This window comes from Punica granatum, chromosome 3 (assembly GCF_007655135.1).
Source record: "Punica granatum isolate Tunisia-2019 chromosome 3, ASM765513v2, whole genome shotgun sequence".
Classification (NCBI taxonomy): domain Eukaryota; kingdom Viridiplantae; phylum Streptophyta; class Magnoliopsida; order Myrtales; family Lythraceae; genus Punica; species Punica granatum.
In genome coordinates, this window is record NC_045129.1 from 4,611,669 (window position 1) to 4,626,430 (window position 14,762).

The window sequence follows — 14,762 nt, forward strand, 5'->3', positions numbered from 1 at the left end:
AAGCCCATGGATTCAGGTAAGTCCATATGCAAGCGCATGTGTGGGTGTGTAGGGATTTTAACTCAAGTTAAAATTATGGTGTCTAAATAAGACTAACAAGGGAATGTGGTTTGCTTGCTTATTTTCAGGAAGTGCATATGGAAGTCTAGAGTTCCCGAAACTAACTTTTAGTGAAAGTGTAAACCTTAGACCCGGTGTCAACAAGATCTCTCTCCTGAGTATTGCTGTTGGTCTTCCGGTACTCTCTCCTCTCAATCTCTATATATATGTGCGTATACATTATTGACAGATAACATTGAGCAAAACTGTTGACACTATTATTCTTGCTCGACTCCAGAATGTGGGTCCCCATTTTGAGCGATGGAATGCCGGTGTTCTTGGGCCCGTGACCCTATGTGGTCTAAATGAAGGGAGGAGAGACCTGACGTGGGAAAAGTGGTCTTACAAGGTCTGTCTATTCTCCCGTTCTCATCCACTTTCTATCCTTTTACTGATTTTTGCAGCTTATATCACTAAGTAGAACTTCCGTAGTTTGTGTCTTCTGTCTCTTTGAAAACATGGCAAAGAAGGACAAAAAGTCAGTTGGTTTTGCACTTTCATATATCCGTTTTCACTATGATGGAAGCATGTGAACTATCTTTGATCTATTTGGGAAAAATCATTTTGGTCCAGGTTGGGTTGAAGGGAGAAGCATTGAGTCTTCATTCTCTCAGTGGGAGCTCCTCAGTTGAGTGGGCACAGGGATCTCTAGTGGCACGAAGGCAGCCCTTGACCTGGTACAAGGTGAGCATCCCTTGAGCTTGGGTAGTGCTATCTTGTGAGACTAGTTTGGTTTCAAGAAGAGAGATTGACGTGCTTTAATTTTTCTATCAGACGGTTTTTAATGCCCCAGCTGGCAACACGCCATTGACCCTGGACATGGGGAGCATGGGCAAAGGTCAAATTTGGATAAACGGGGAGAGCATCGGTCGATACTAGCCAGCATATAAAGCCTCTGGAAGTTGTGGTTGGTGTGATTATGCAGGAACATACAGTGAGAAAAAGTGCTTGAGCAATTGTGGGGAATCTTCACGAAGATGGTAAGAAACCGGTCACATACGGAACATTTTCAAGATTTACACTTTCTTTTTCTCAGAAAAAACGGAAAGTTGGGTGCAAGTTTTATAACTAATAAATAACTAATGATGATGACTCTGTAAAATCTCAGGTATCATGTTCCTCGCTCGTGGCTCAACCCAACAGGCAACTTGCTGGTCCTTTTCGAGGAGTGGGGTGGGGACCTGAACGGGATTTCCCTTGTGAGGAGAGACATAGACAGTGTTTGTGCAGACATTTATGAGTGGCAGCCCACTCTGATAAACTATGAGATGCAGTCCTCAGGAAAAGTCAACAAGCCCCTGCATCCCAAGGCCCACTTATCAAGGTTAAGTTTGTTAGCTTTGGGACGCCCCAGGGGGCCTGCGGAAGTTTCCGTGAAGGAAGCTGTCATGCATACCATTCGTATGATGTCTTCCAAAAGGTATGTTTCACCTTGCAGATATGCATTGGCCAGAACTCATGCACCGTGCCCATGACTCCAGAGATATTTGGCGGAGACCCGTGCCCAAGCGTAATGAAAGAAGCTCTCTGTTGAGGTCATTTGCAGCTAAGAAAACAAACCACGAAATTCCCACTTATTGAAGAGCTAAGGCTTGAGAAAAACCAAGTTCCCCTTTTTACCACCTCGGTAATTTACTAGCTCGAATCCGTTGTCCTTGGAGTCATGCAGGGTTCAGCATCTACAGAGGTGAAGTCGTACAAAATTACACTGACACAACACACACTCTTGTCTGCATGAAGCCTCTCACTGGTTCTGAAGATGGTGGTGGATTATACATTAGGATATATACAAACATATATGTATATATATATATATATATATGTGCTAGACATTCCTTATCGTATGAAGAGTTGAGGGTTTTGATGTGAACAAAGCACATTGAGACAACCAACTGGAGTCCATGTGCTTTGTGGGTTTTAGGAAAGCCTCTTATTTCCTTAGGAAGTCTTAATGGTCTCTTAATCATGTGGGAGATTGGTCTCCCTAAGAATCAATTGTTCGATTTGCTTATGTTGTATTGAAGAATTGCTTCAGATGGTAATCAAATGAAGCCAATTGCCTCATTTAACTAATGGCATATTCTGTTCATGGAAATGGGACATTTGCAGTTTCGTATGGAATGGCAATTCGTTAGTCCATGTAGTGTATGTTTTCCAAAAAAATTGGTAATCCAAGCTAAAGATGGCCTTTTCACCATGCAAACCAGTTCTTTTCTCTCAAAAGAGAGTGTAGTGTAGTAGCGCATGCCCTTACTTAGTAATCAAGAGGTTTCGTGTTCGATATTCAGTGAGACTTTTCGTATCCATTTATTAGTTATTATGATTTATATTTTATTGTATTAGGCCCTTGAGTCTTCCTTGTGAAAGAAAAACCCTTTACTACAGCTTGGCATATACTGTAATTGACTGAAAATACATGCTTGATTCGTATTTATTAATATGACCATAAAAATGCACTTCTAAGTATACCGACATAGTCAATGCGAAATAAATAATTTAGATATAGATTCTTCACCTTAGTAAGCACTTGAAAATCAAAAGATTGAGTTATGGTCCATGTTTTCTGCTTAGATCGGTTAATTGGTCCGATCAGGTTTCAAAAACTATGATTTCCATAATTGTGAACAACAATTAGTGTGGTCCCCACTGAAGCTAAAACAATTGCCGGTGGCAAGGTGTGACCCTTTCTTGTTCAATGCCCGATGAGAAAAGGAAGGTTCCACCGGACGGAGCCAAATACAACTGCACCACAAATATTATTTTTATTTTTTTAAAAGAAGAAATCCAAAAATGACCGTAAGGACTGTGGACTGAGAACGCTCAGACTTCTGAGGAGCAATTTCCTAGTCATTTCCCTATAGTCAACGCATTGACCTGAACCTTGTTGAGGCCTCCCCCCCACCTCCCTCAAAGTGCCGGTTTCCCTCAGCTCATCGCCCAACAGAGAGCTTGTTAGAAATCTTTCCGTTGGTGATCGGCCCATCTCTGGGACATCTTGGAGGTCAATTTGCCCTTCCTCCGCGGAAATTTTGTGTACATGTTTCTTTCCAACCAGTTTCCATAGATGTACGTTTTGCTTTTTTGTTTTATTTGTTCATTTCTTCTCTGTAAAATTTTCTGCCTTTACTTAGTATTGTTTTAGTGCTTGATTATCTGTAAATGCTAAACAGAGGAAGAGATTGGTAAGAACTGTTAGAGACAAAGATTATGTTAATTAGGATTAGATTTACAGAGAAAATTACTCAATGAACTCTCCGTGCGGCCTGCGATTTTGGATAGTTCATATGTCAGCATAAAAAGCCCGTGGTCTATATCATCCCCTGAACGAAGCGCTCTTTGTTTAATTAATCCAAAAAAGTAACAATCCTATAAATTAGATGGACTTTAGTACTTCAAACATAAATGAGGTAGAGTAATTTTTTTTACTCTACTCCACTTAACTCAACTTATCTTCAATTCAACAACACAATTATTACTTTTTTCCATTTTCCTTCAATTTTTTTTTATCTTAACAACCATTCAATTCAATTTTTAATACTAAATTATCTTAACTATTTATTACTTTTTCTATAATTTAACAATTTTCTCTCAATTAGTCATTACTTTTTCTCATAATTTAACAATACAATCATTACGACTCCAATTAAATATATATATATATATATATGCATAGTTGGAATGGAAAGGAGTTAAACTCCACTCCATTTCCAAACATTTTGGAGTTCTTTTTTCGCTTTTCTCCACTTAACTTTACTAATCTCCAATTTAACAGCACAATTATTACTTTTTTTTTTCAATTTTTTTAATCATTCAATTCAATTTTTAATACTAAATTCTCTCAACTATTCATTACATTTTTCATAATTCAACAACACAATCATTACTTTCTCTCAACTATTCACTATTTTTTTCTATTTTTTTTTCCATAATACAACAACATAATCATTACTTTTTTATTTTCTCCCTCCACTTTATTATTACAACCCAATTATATATATATATACACATATATACATAGTAGGAATAGAGTAGCTCAACTCCATTTCCAAACAACCCCTAAAAGTAATTGGAATTTACCGTTCTTTCACAATACTAAATTAATTTCAATGTCGTTTTACAGGGAAGCACTAAAATTAGGTCGACTTCATATGTACATTTACAATACCAAATGCCTAAACTAAAATACAAAAACATCTGAAATTTTTTCCATTAGGAATTGCTTTCTCCGACAAGCGAGGTTTTCTCCGAATCTATCACTCTGATGTGGATTCATTCCTTTTTTGTCTTTGTCTGACTATGCAGGTCCATGTGGAACTTGAACTTAGCTAGAAGTACAGCAATTCCAAGATATTGCAACTGAACCAACCCTCACCATCGAAAAGGGCAAGTTCAGTACTGCATTCAGCCTGCTGGTGCGGGTACTAATGTCTTTCCACATCCGAAATTCCTGCATATTCAGTTGTCTCGACGTTTATCTATAAAAACTATAACCTTCAATGTTTGGAGGCTTGTCGACATTGTCGCTCACGTAGTGTGTTCAGATATCATCAGTCAAAGAGCGCATGTTGAAGGTCAGGTGCTCTATGGATTTGTTGTTCGTCCCATGTTACCATTTTGTTTAGTTGACTATTATGAAACTTTCAAACGACCGATGTGCTATTCATAGAATTCCCTCATGGTTCAATTTAACTATACTGTTAAACTACAGATAGAGAGTGCTAAGTTACTGGGATGGCTACTTCATATATTCTTTAACTCGGATATCATACTTCGATTTTGTTGGATAGATGACGACATGGTGTTATAGGTCATTTTTGAGGTAACCAAGCTAAACAAAGTGAATGTACCAAAATGCTCCTACATATGTATAGTTACGAAATTTGATGAGAAGCTCTTCGGCATGCTCTGATTCTGTTTTGAATGGCTTTTCAGGTGAGGAAAGGTCTACCCAGTCACTGATGGATGGGAATGGAACAGGGATGAGAGGGGACTAATAGCAGTGGAGTCATTTTTCATAATTTGATTCATCCATTTCTCTGGGGAATGCAGCTCCAGAATAACTTGGAACTTTTTAGTCAATCAGTTCTGAGATCATGGAGATTGGAATAACCCTTTTTTTGAAGGTAAGCAACAGGGACCTAACAGTAATCCTGCTATCCTTCCGAATAGTTGTTTTGTCACTCGTGAATGCGCAGAAAGATGTATACTGCAGCCGACTATATTTCTGTCTACAATGGAGCATGATGTTGCAGTTGTAACATGTTACGTCTATGTTCTCCACAGATATTTCTCTGTCTTTGGGTTTAAGAGAAGTTAGCAAAGCTTTTCCCTCATTGCAGCTCTGCTACTGCCAGTCTTCATTCATCAGCAGTAGACTGGTGAAGGTAAAGGTTCTTCGACTTGAGATGATCTTTTCTTGCCAATTTTCATTTTGTTCGCATAAGTTTGATGAAGCATGTTACGATCAGATTCATTGGATATTTTCTGTTTCCATGAGTTACAGTTCATGACATAGTGTCCTGAGCACAAGATATGTGTACTTTGGTTTTACAGTTGCCTGAGGGTCAGTAGCTGGCATGGGTAAGCAAAGGGACAAGTTTTGGGATCATGCTGAAGTCATGCCAAATGAAGATAAAGCCAAGGATCGTTGGAAGTGTAAGTTCTGCCGCAAACTATTTTCTGGGGGAGCTTCCAGGATAAAGGCGCATTTGGGTAAGGTTGAAGGCAAAGGAATTCAAGTTTGTGAAAGTGAAGTTGATGAAGCTACGATGAAAGAAGCTAACGAGGCTCTTGAGAAGATTACGAAGAGAAGAAAGGTGGACGCTGGAACCGATTCAACTCAAGTCAACCCACAGCAGGTGGCGGCAGATTTGCGGATTACTCTGCCATCTCCTGGTCAAAGCAACCCCAATGCACTGGCACCACTGCAGCAGTGTCCCGACCCAATCCACCTGATGGGCCTGCCTCTGCTATTTGCGTCGAGGGACAATCTAGACAACATCTCTAATTCGGACAACATTTTCGGGGATTCTAGTGCAAACATATTACGAGAAGTCTGCGATGGAGCAGAGATGGAAGATCCATCAAATGCTCATGTGTACAAAAATGAAAGAAGTAGCTTACCATGTTCAAGCTTTGTCACAGAAGCAGCTGACCGATCGGGTTGGCCTGAACACAGCACTCCCCAAGTAGAAGACCTGCCACCTTTGCAAGAGGATCTGTGTAGTTCGTATGTACATGAGCTGCAGGTTGAAAATGCAAATGCACTCTCACTCGAGATCCAATCAGCGCAACCAGATGGACATGTTCTGCTACCTGAGAATGTTCAGCCATCTCTTCTTCAAAGCACACGTAATGTACCACCGCGGGTGATACTAGAGGTTAATTCCTGTGGAGACAACCCAGTGCAAGGTGAGCCCGATCTGGTAGTTGAAGACCATGAAGCTAATAGCATTATGCTCGAGCAAACCAATCATTTTGATCCGATGCGGATTGATACAGATCCCAACAATGAAGGCAATGGGGATAGTGCTTCAGATTTACCTTCTTCTGCGTTGAACTCGTTTGCAAGGGAAACAACACAGTGTGAGATGTTAGCACCCAAATTAGTGGGTCAAGAACGGATTGTGGATGAGGTATGGGATTACTTAATGACAAATGATACATTATGCATCGGAGTCTATGGGATGGGGGGAGTGGGGAAAACCACAACCATGAAGCACCTCTATAATAAATTGCATGATAGTGCTGCCTTTGAGAATGTATTCTGGGTCACGGTGTCAAAAGATTGCAGTATCCACGAGCTTCAAAATAAGATTGCCAGCGCCCTCATTGTTCCTGACCTTTTCAAGAATGTTGACGAAGGGATGAGGCCAACAGTGTTGTTCAACCATTTGAGCAAGAAAAAGAAGTGTTTAGTTATTTTAGATGATATGTGGCGGCATTTTGAGCTTGTAGACGTTGGAATTCCAGTCAAAAGAGATGGTGTTCGGCTAGTCCTAACAACACGATATCGTGATGTTTGCGAAAAGATGTTGTGTCAAGCGAAAATTGGAGTTCGACCTCTATCTAATGAAGCAGCATGGGCATTGTTTGTAGAGACACTTGGTTCTGATCTACCTCACAATCGGAAGATTATTGCTGAGGATATTGTTAAGGAGTGCAAAGGCTTGCCGTTAGCTGTTGTTGTCATGGCAGGAAGCATGAGGGGAGAGGTCGAGGATCATGTATGGGAAGCCACGCTGGAAAATTTGAAACGACCAGGAGTTCTGCAACAGAGCATGAAAGAGAGTGTTTTTCCAATTCTGGTGCACAGTTACAACCGCTTGGATGAGAAGAAGCAGCTATGTTTTTCATTGTGTGCTCTATATCCCGAAGATTGGTCAATCCCTAGACAAGAACTGATAGAACTTTGTATTGATCAGGGGGTGATTCGGGAAGATAGGAGGCGGAAGATGTATAACGAAGGGCACAGATTATTAGATGAACTTGAAAAGGCGTGCCTCTTAGAGGCATATAGTGCAGGCGGTAGAGGAGTTAGGATGCATGATGTGATTCGGGATATGGCACTGCACATCATGAATGCGAACAACGCCCCATGCATGGTGAAATCTGGCTTGGGTTTGGAAGATATGCCGGATGATGAGGAATGGTTGCCTAATCTTCAGATGGTCTCCTTGATGAGGAATGACATAACAGTAGTTCCACCCTCCATATCACCAAAATGTCCTCAACTTGCAACTCTGTTGTTGAGTGACTGTAGATTGCGTAAAATCTCAAAACGTTTCTTTCTACGGATGCAGGGGTTGAAGGTTATTGACTTGAGAAGTACTAGCATCACAGAAATGCCAGAGTCTGTTATGAACTTGAAAAACTTGAACGCACTAGTACTCAGCAGGTGCTCTGAATTATCGCATATTCCATCCTTGGCGAAGTTGACATCGTTAAGGAAGTTGGACCTCATGAAGTGTAGAAAGATAAAAGAAGTACCAGATGGTTTGGGGATGTTGGTTAATCTTACATATCTCAGCTTAAGAAAGACGAGCATTGAAAGGATTCCAGATGGAGTAGTCTGTAAGTTAAAGAAGCTACAACACCTTGAAGCGGATAATATTGCAGTGAAGGGAGAAGAAGTTGGAAAATTAAGGAAGTTGGAGGCCCTCCGATGTCGTTTTAAAAACGTGAATGAGCTGAATGAGTATACACTGCGATCGACAACTATAGAGTCATACAGTCTTGCCATAGGAGCTCGTACAAATCTCGACTATTGGCATGGTGAATTTGCATATGGTGATGTTGATTTAAATTTTTACAAAGTTATTATTATGGATGAAGGAGAGTATAAGATAGGAGAAACTTGTCATCTCCCAAGAGACGTGAAGCTATTGTGGATTCGAGGCTATGGCGGGACGTGGAATATATCCAATTTTATGGGACTTGAAGAACTGGAGGAGCTACGGATTACCGGGTGCGATGAGGTGTCAGCACTGGGTGGGAATGGGGGAAAGCCAGAAGAGCCAGAAGGACAGCTGGAGGAACGAACTTCTCCACCACCACCAGGAGACCACTGCCCCAATCTCAAGGTGCTACAGATCTCTAGATGTCCAAAATTGAAGCATCTGTTGGTGCCCAGATATAACTCCAATCTGTACCTTAAGAAACTAGAAAAGCTCGAGATATACCACTGCGCGGAGCTAGAGAGTATAATAGGAGCAACAGACGAGGAAGAATCACTGACATCATCAACATCACCACTGCCACCCGACGCTTTCTCCCAACTCCAATCAATTAAAATTGACAATTGTCCAAAGATGACGTATATGGTGGGGCCAAAATCGCTTCCTGTTCTTAGGGAAATAAAATTACTTGGATGTCATAAGATGAAGAGGGTGTTAACCCTTGAGTTATTCATGCTCCTCCCCAACCTTCAGACTATCACTGTTCATAATTGCAAAGAGATGAAGGAGGTTATAGGCGGCCAAGAATTAGACCATAGAGCCACCAGTAGCTTGTTCTTGTCCCCCATTCCAGCATCATCTCATGGTGATCAATTAAGTACAAGAAAGCTGTCCTTATATTTGTCCCTTCTCCCGGAGCTGAAGAGCATATGCAGTTGGACTGGACTTCGGGATTTCATACATGTCATTAAGATACATATATGTCCAAAGCTGAAGAGGATTGAAATGCTAGATGATGCTTCACCTCCCCCTTCTCTTGAGCAGATAGTAATAACAGAAGTGGATAGAAATAGAGGAAAACAATGGTTGGAATCTCTTGAGTGGGTCCACCCTGAGGCCAAGACTACCCTTGAACCTTATGTGTTTGTGTTAAATTCTTGCTCAAACGTTACCTACCCATTTAGTCGGTACACTGAGAAATTCCTTTTACAAGAATGCCGGTCGTAGTCGACAGCGGGATTGGGGAGGGAGTGATGGGCCCAAACTGTGCTCAGAGGAAGTAATGACACACGTCAAGGTACTATTTTTCACTTGCTGATCAAATTTTTCCACCCTTTTCCGACAGGGGCACCGACAAATGAATTAATATATTTCTTTGTCTTTTATTTTTAAAAAGTTTTTTTTTTGAGAAATTTCATTATCTGACAACAACTATATTGTTTGGCGTTTTAAAAAAGTACCTTCTATGGAATTCATGAACTTACTAGATGGTAGCCCATGCATCCCACATAAGTCACCTTGATTATTTCACGACTTTCGTGTTCGTGGAAACTATACTATTAATCTACAACACACATTCTTTTTTCTTTTTCTTTTTTGCAGGGAGGTGGATTCATTCAAGGGGGAACAATGAGTAGCATTGGATTGCACCATCAAATTCCCTATTAAGGTAATTAAAGTGCTTTAGTGTTCTTCCATCTTTTCTGTAATCTCCTGCCATTCCCACCTTTTGATGTGATGATTTTCTCGATCGGGGATAATCAATGGCTCATCAGTCATCTGATGCTTTGTTCTATATACTAAGTGCAAGCAGAAATGCCAATATTCTTGTATGCCATTACGCCATTAATTAGTCCGTTTGAAGTGCACAAATATGCCGATGCATGTATATACGTTTGTGATGAATAGAGCACTGAACCACATTTTACGCAATTCTCCTGCTTATATTTGGCTTGGAACCTTATGCATCACAACCCCTGAAGTCATTCACTTGTGGAGAATTTGAGCACCGTCATGGTTTATGCCGATCTAAGCTAATTCACCATGTTTGTTTGCAACGCCTCTCCAATCAAAATCTGAAATTTTGAAACCTGATTCTTCAGCTTACTGCTGCTGTGGGAGATTGCAGGATTGTGGATAGCTTAAAAGACGGGGAAGTCGGAGACAGTGAACTCCTGCTTCTGCGATTGTTGCTAAGAAGATTTAGAAACGTTTGCTCTTTCAATTATCAGCATATTCAGCGTGTTGTTCTATGAAGAACTTCTATAATATGTGTGTGTCTGCCTGCTCGGCTAGGTATTCTTCAGATACGAGAAATCAACTATCGGTGAGTGTCAAATGTGTCATCTGTGGATGTGGTGAACTTTGCTGAATCAATTTATTGTTCTTATAGTTCTCCTGTGTTTACGGAATGTAATTTCACCGGACAGAGGAGATGCATGTGCCGGTGACTTGGTAGGTTAGCCAATATGTTGACATGATGAGAACCGGGTTCCACCACATCCGCTCTGCTGCCCTTATGTTCGTGGTCTTTGAATCAGTTTCACTGTTTCCATTCAATATTACTTCCACGTCTTCTGAAAACATATTTCACTTTACTGAGGGTGTGTGCATACAGATAACTTGAGGAGAGGAAGATTAATCCGTAAATACGAAAAACCCTTAGGGTGCACAAATTTACCTAAAGAATTAGTCTCGCTAAAAAATTGAACATATGCATCATAACTTTAGCCCCTTGCAAGGTGTCTTCTGGAGACTTGGCCTTCCAAAATCGCATAAACGCCCCACAAATCCCACACTGGTTGTCCAAGGAGGGGAATTGAGATTTATATGTAAGGCCCAATGATCTCATAAGCAGCTAACACTTTTGAGTGATGGGTTCAGCGAGGACGTTACATATGGTATCAAAGCCGACCCTGGCTCACAACCATGCTAGATTGCAGGTAGGCGTTCTGGGGCCTACCACGAGTCCGAATCTGTGGGAGGTATGTATTGGACCCCAGCCCGAGAGCCTAGCGAGGACGTAGGGGCTAGCAAGGACGTAGGGGCTAAAAGGGAGGAGAGTTTGTCGTGCCTCGCGAATCCTACATCGGTTGTGCAAGGGGGAGATCTGAGATTTATATGTAAGGCCCAATGAACACAGAAAAAAAATGGGAGGAAGGGGTCTTGGTCCCTTGGCACAAGGCGCCGCTCAGAACCAATAGGTCTTAGGTTCAATCCTCACTATTTTTTATTAAAGTATGAGGAAATAAATATTTTTCCTCGAATAAATACCTTAGATAATAAATTTTTTCAGTTATTTGTTTTTCAAAATATTTATTTAAGATGATGTGTTTTCCTATAGTTGAAAAATCGGTGGATTACTTCTTTTCTTGACTTCAAATTGTTTTTTCAATTGTATGATTTCTTGATATTTGACTTTTTAAAAATATCTATCTTAGTTTGTGTGATTTCATTCAAGATACACCCGCTTTTTAATAAAAGGACAGCTCATTCAGGATTAAATTCATTTAATTTTCAAGTGAAATAACCTTAATTCATAATAGTAATTTTTTCTTGAGTAAAAGTGCATAATATATTTAATTTTGAATTTTCTACAAAAAAAAATTAAAAGTTCTTCTGGCATAACGTTCTCATCTAATTGATTATATATAATTTAAATATTAGGTTCTCTTCGCTGAAATAACATGATGAAGCAGCTGAGTTTTGTAGATGATGATACCTTTTATCCAATTCTAAGGAAGATTAAAGGATAATTGCAAAAGAAAAACCAAAAGAATTTCTTCCTTTTTTCCCCCAATTTGTTATTGTGAATAGTGAATTGGTAAAACAATTGGTGATAAAGCTATTCTTCTCTTTTCCTTTGTGCAAGGAGTCCCTCCATTAGATGAAAGGCATCACCCATAAAATAACTACCTAAGCGTTTGCTTTGATAGCAAACTTGATGACTCTGTTTCTTCCCCATTCACTGATAATAATCCATCTGCTGCTTGAAGTTTGAACAGCACAGCTGCACCGAGTTACAATACAGGCCCCCATGCTCTCCATCCTCTTCTTCTCCACCATCTTCCTCACTCTCTCCCTCCTCTCTCTCCTCTTCCTCTCCTCTCTCTACACCAACAAGCTCCGTAGCCCCCGCCCCGAGTCCAACCCATACACAGCAGCACTCAAAGACGACAGCATCAACCCATCAGCTCCAGAACTGTCATTAGCGGAATCCGAGGGCCTGTCTGGCCAACTGGACCGGGCTCAGGGCCAGGGCCCCAAAAGGAAGAAGAAGAGGGCAGGAAGAAGAGCAAGAGGCCGGACTTGGATAAGGAAGAAGAGCAGAATGTGGTGGGATCCAGGTTGAGTGCTGATTTGGGTTTTCGGGACAAGCCCGACCTGATTTGCCTGTACCCTTTTACCTCCTTGGGTAGTGCCACTCAGAGGAGGATCAAACAGCTGTAGGACGAGCTCTTGAAGTTCCACGATTATAAGGGGCTGACACTTGCTCAGGTCGGTACCCTTTCTTGAACATTGTCACCTGATTCCTCTTCCACAACGGGGTAGAACTTGATTTTGTATCCACTTAGTGTAATTTGTTTATAATGTTGTGAGGTGAGAGGACGCGAAGCAGATGCCTTTGAAGGGTGATGAGATTGCTTCTGCAATTGGCCTTCATTCATGTTCCCGTCTTTCATGTCAGCTGAAATGTGGAAATTATGAATCTTTTGTCTGCAAAAAGATGGTTTTTCTGCTGGCATTTTGAAGAATCAGGTTGCTTCTTCTCGTGATAGATGGTACAGTTACTGGCGTGTGGGAGTTAGTTCCATTTTCACTGTCTGATGTTCTCCAACTATGTCAAAGATTACAAATTTTTTGCATGCAAAAAGATGGACTTTCCGTTGAATTGCTTTGGCTTGTGCTTATTTTAATCTCCAAAGATTTTTGAAGACCTGCGGTGGGTACCCAATGTTCTTGAAAAGGCCAGTTTATCGATCGTTTCGATAGTAGAAAAGCTTTCCCTTCTTGTAAATGAAAGGAAAAAATATGAGGTCTGAATTGGCATTTTGGGGGAGTTCATATGGTGTCTTTTGCAATCTCTGAAGATTTTTTAGGATGGTTTTTGAGGAAACTGGAATCAGCTTCTATGTCCATTTCAAGTGGAATTATTCGTTGTAGTGTATAAATTCTATTTTAGTAAAATTGCTTTATGAAAAACCGGGTTTTGGGGGGGGGGGGGGGGGGGGGGGGGGGACTAAACAGAATGTTGATATAGTTTTTTTAAACACATTATTAACATATTCCTTGTATTGTCTAGAAGGAGCTGTGCATCTACTCCAAAACCTTCGCCAGGACTAGATAGAATACAGCATAGGCGTTTCTTATGTGCACTGATGAGTTTCTTCTCTTGGAGATGGGGGCCTATGGCTAGAAACCTTTCTAATCTTTGGAGGCAGAATATGGAGGACAAGATGACCTTTTGAATAGGTCCCAAGTGCATCTCTGCTCTGTAAAGAAAACTGAGCAACTTGAGCAACTTGAAAAGCACTATTATCTTAATAAAAGCCTCATGCTCCACTTTCTACTTGGCGATTTGCGCTGGCCAGAACTCATGCACCGTGCCCGTGACTCCAGAGATATTTGGCGGAGACCCATGCCCAAGCGTAATGAAGAAGCTCTCTGCTGAGGTCATTTGCAGCTGAGAAAACAAACCACGAAATTCCCACTTATTGAAGAGCTATGGCTTGAGAAAAACCAAGTTCCCCTTTTTACCACCTCGGTAATTTACTAGCTCGAATCCGTTGTCCTTGGAGTCATGCAGGGTTCAGCATCTACAGAGGTGAAGTCGTACAAAATTACCCTGACACAACACACACTCTTGTCTGCATGAATCCTCTCACTGATTCTGAAGATGATGGTGGATTATACATTAGGATATATACAAACATATATGTATATATATATGTGCTCGTCATTCCTTATCGTATGAGGAGTTGAGGGATTTGATGTGAACAAAGCACATTGAGACAACCAACTGGAGTCCATGTGCTTTGTAGGTTTTAGGAAAGCCTCTTATTTCCTTAGGAAGTCTTAATGGTTTCTCAATCATGTGGAAGATTGGTTTCCCTAAGAATCAATTGTTTGATTTGCTTATGTTGTATTGAAGAATTGTTTCAGCTGGTAATCAAACGACGCCAATTGCTTCGTTTTATCTAATGGCATTTTCTGTTCATGGGAATGGGACATTTGCAATTTCGTATGGAATGGCAATTCGTTGGTCCAAGTAGTGTCTGTTTCCCAAAAAAATTGGTAATCCTAGCTAAAGATGGCCTTTTCACCGTGCAAACCAGTCCTTTCCCTTCAAAAGAGAGTGTAATGTAGTGACCCGTGTCCTTTTCCTCTTAGATCAGTTAATTGGTCCGATCAGGTTTCAAAAACTATGATTTCCATAATTGTGAACAACAATTAGTGTGGTCTAATACGAGCGTCCCCACTGAATAA

General features: G+C 40.7%; 1 protein-coding gene and 1 long non-coding RNA gene across 7 annotated transcripts; both read left to right on the top strand.

The window, feature by feature from the left end:
• The first annotated feature begins 2,890 nt into the window (after nucleotides 1-2,890).
• Nucleotides 2,891-10,700, top strand: LOC116201679 (disease resistance protein At4g27190-like). Of its 6 annotated transcripts, none has more exons than XM_031532998.1 (7): nucleotides 2,891-3,165; nucleotides 4,402-4,670; nucleotides 5,032-5,222; nucleotides 5,383-5,483; nucleotides 5,653-9,573; nucleotides 9,879-9,945; nucleotides 10,379-10,700. In XM_031532998.1, the coding sequence occupies exon 5, from the start codon at nucleotides 5,676-5,678 to the stop codon at nucleotides 9,501-9,503; it is 3,828 nt and encodes a 1,275-aa protein (XP_031388858.1). In that variant the 5' UTR covers nucleotides 2,891-3,165; nucleotides 4,402-4,670; nucleotides 5,032-5,222; nucleotides 5,383-5,483; nucleotides 5,653-5,675; the 3' UTR covers nucleotides 9,504-9,573; nucleotides 9,879-9,945; nucleotides 10,379-10,700. The 6 variants fall into 6 exon arrangements, with proteins under 6 accessions (XP_031388858.1, XP_031388861.1, XP_031388857.1 ...); XM_031533001.1 differs by having other exon boundaries at nucleotides 2,891-3,132; nucleotides 4,402-4,517; XM_031532997.1 differs by having other exon boundaries at nucleotides 2,892-3,165; nucleotides 4,402-4,517.
• A 1,472-nt stretch (nucleotides 10,701-12,172) lies between these two features.
• On the top strand, nucleotides 12,173-14,472 carry LOC116201744. Its single transcript, XR_004155931.1, has 2 exons — nucleotides 12,173-13,057; nucleotides 13,579-14,472. It is a non-coding gene; the product is annotated as an uncharacterized LOC116201744 (long non-coding RNA).
• The last annotated feature ends 290 nt before the right edge of the window (nucleotides 14,473-14,762 follow it).

Bases quoted from the DNA above. Each gene is read 5' to 3' on its own strand.
- LOC116201679 (XM_031532998.1), top strand. From the start codon at position 5,676: ATGGGTAAGCAAAGGGACAAGTTTTGGGATCATGCTGAAGTCATGCCA.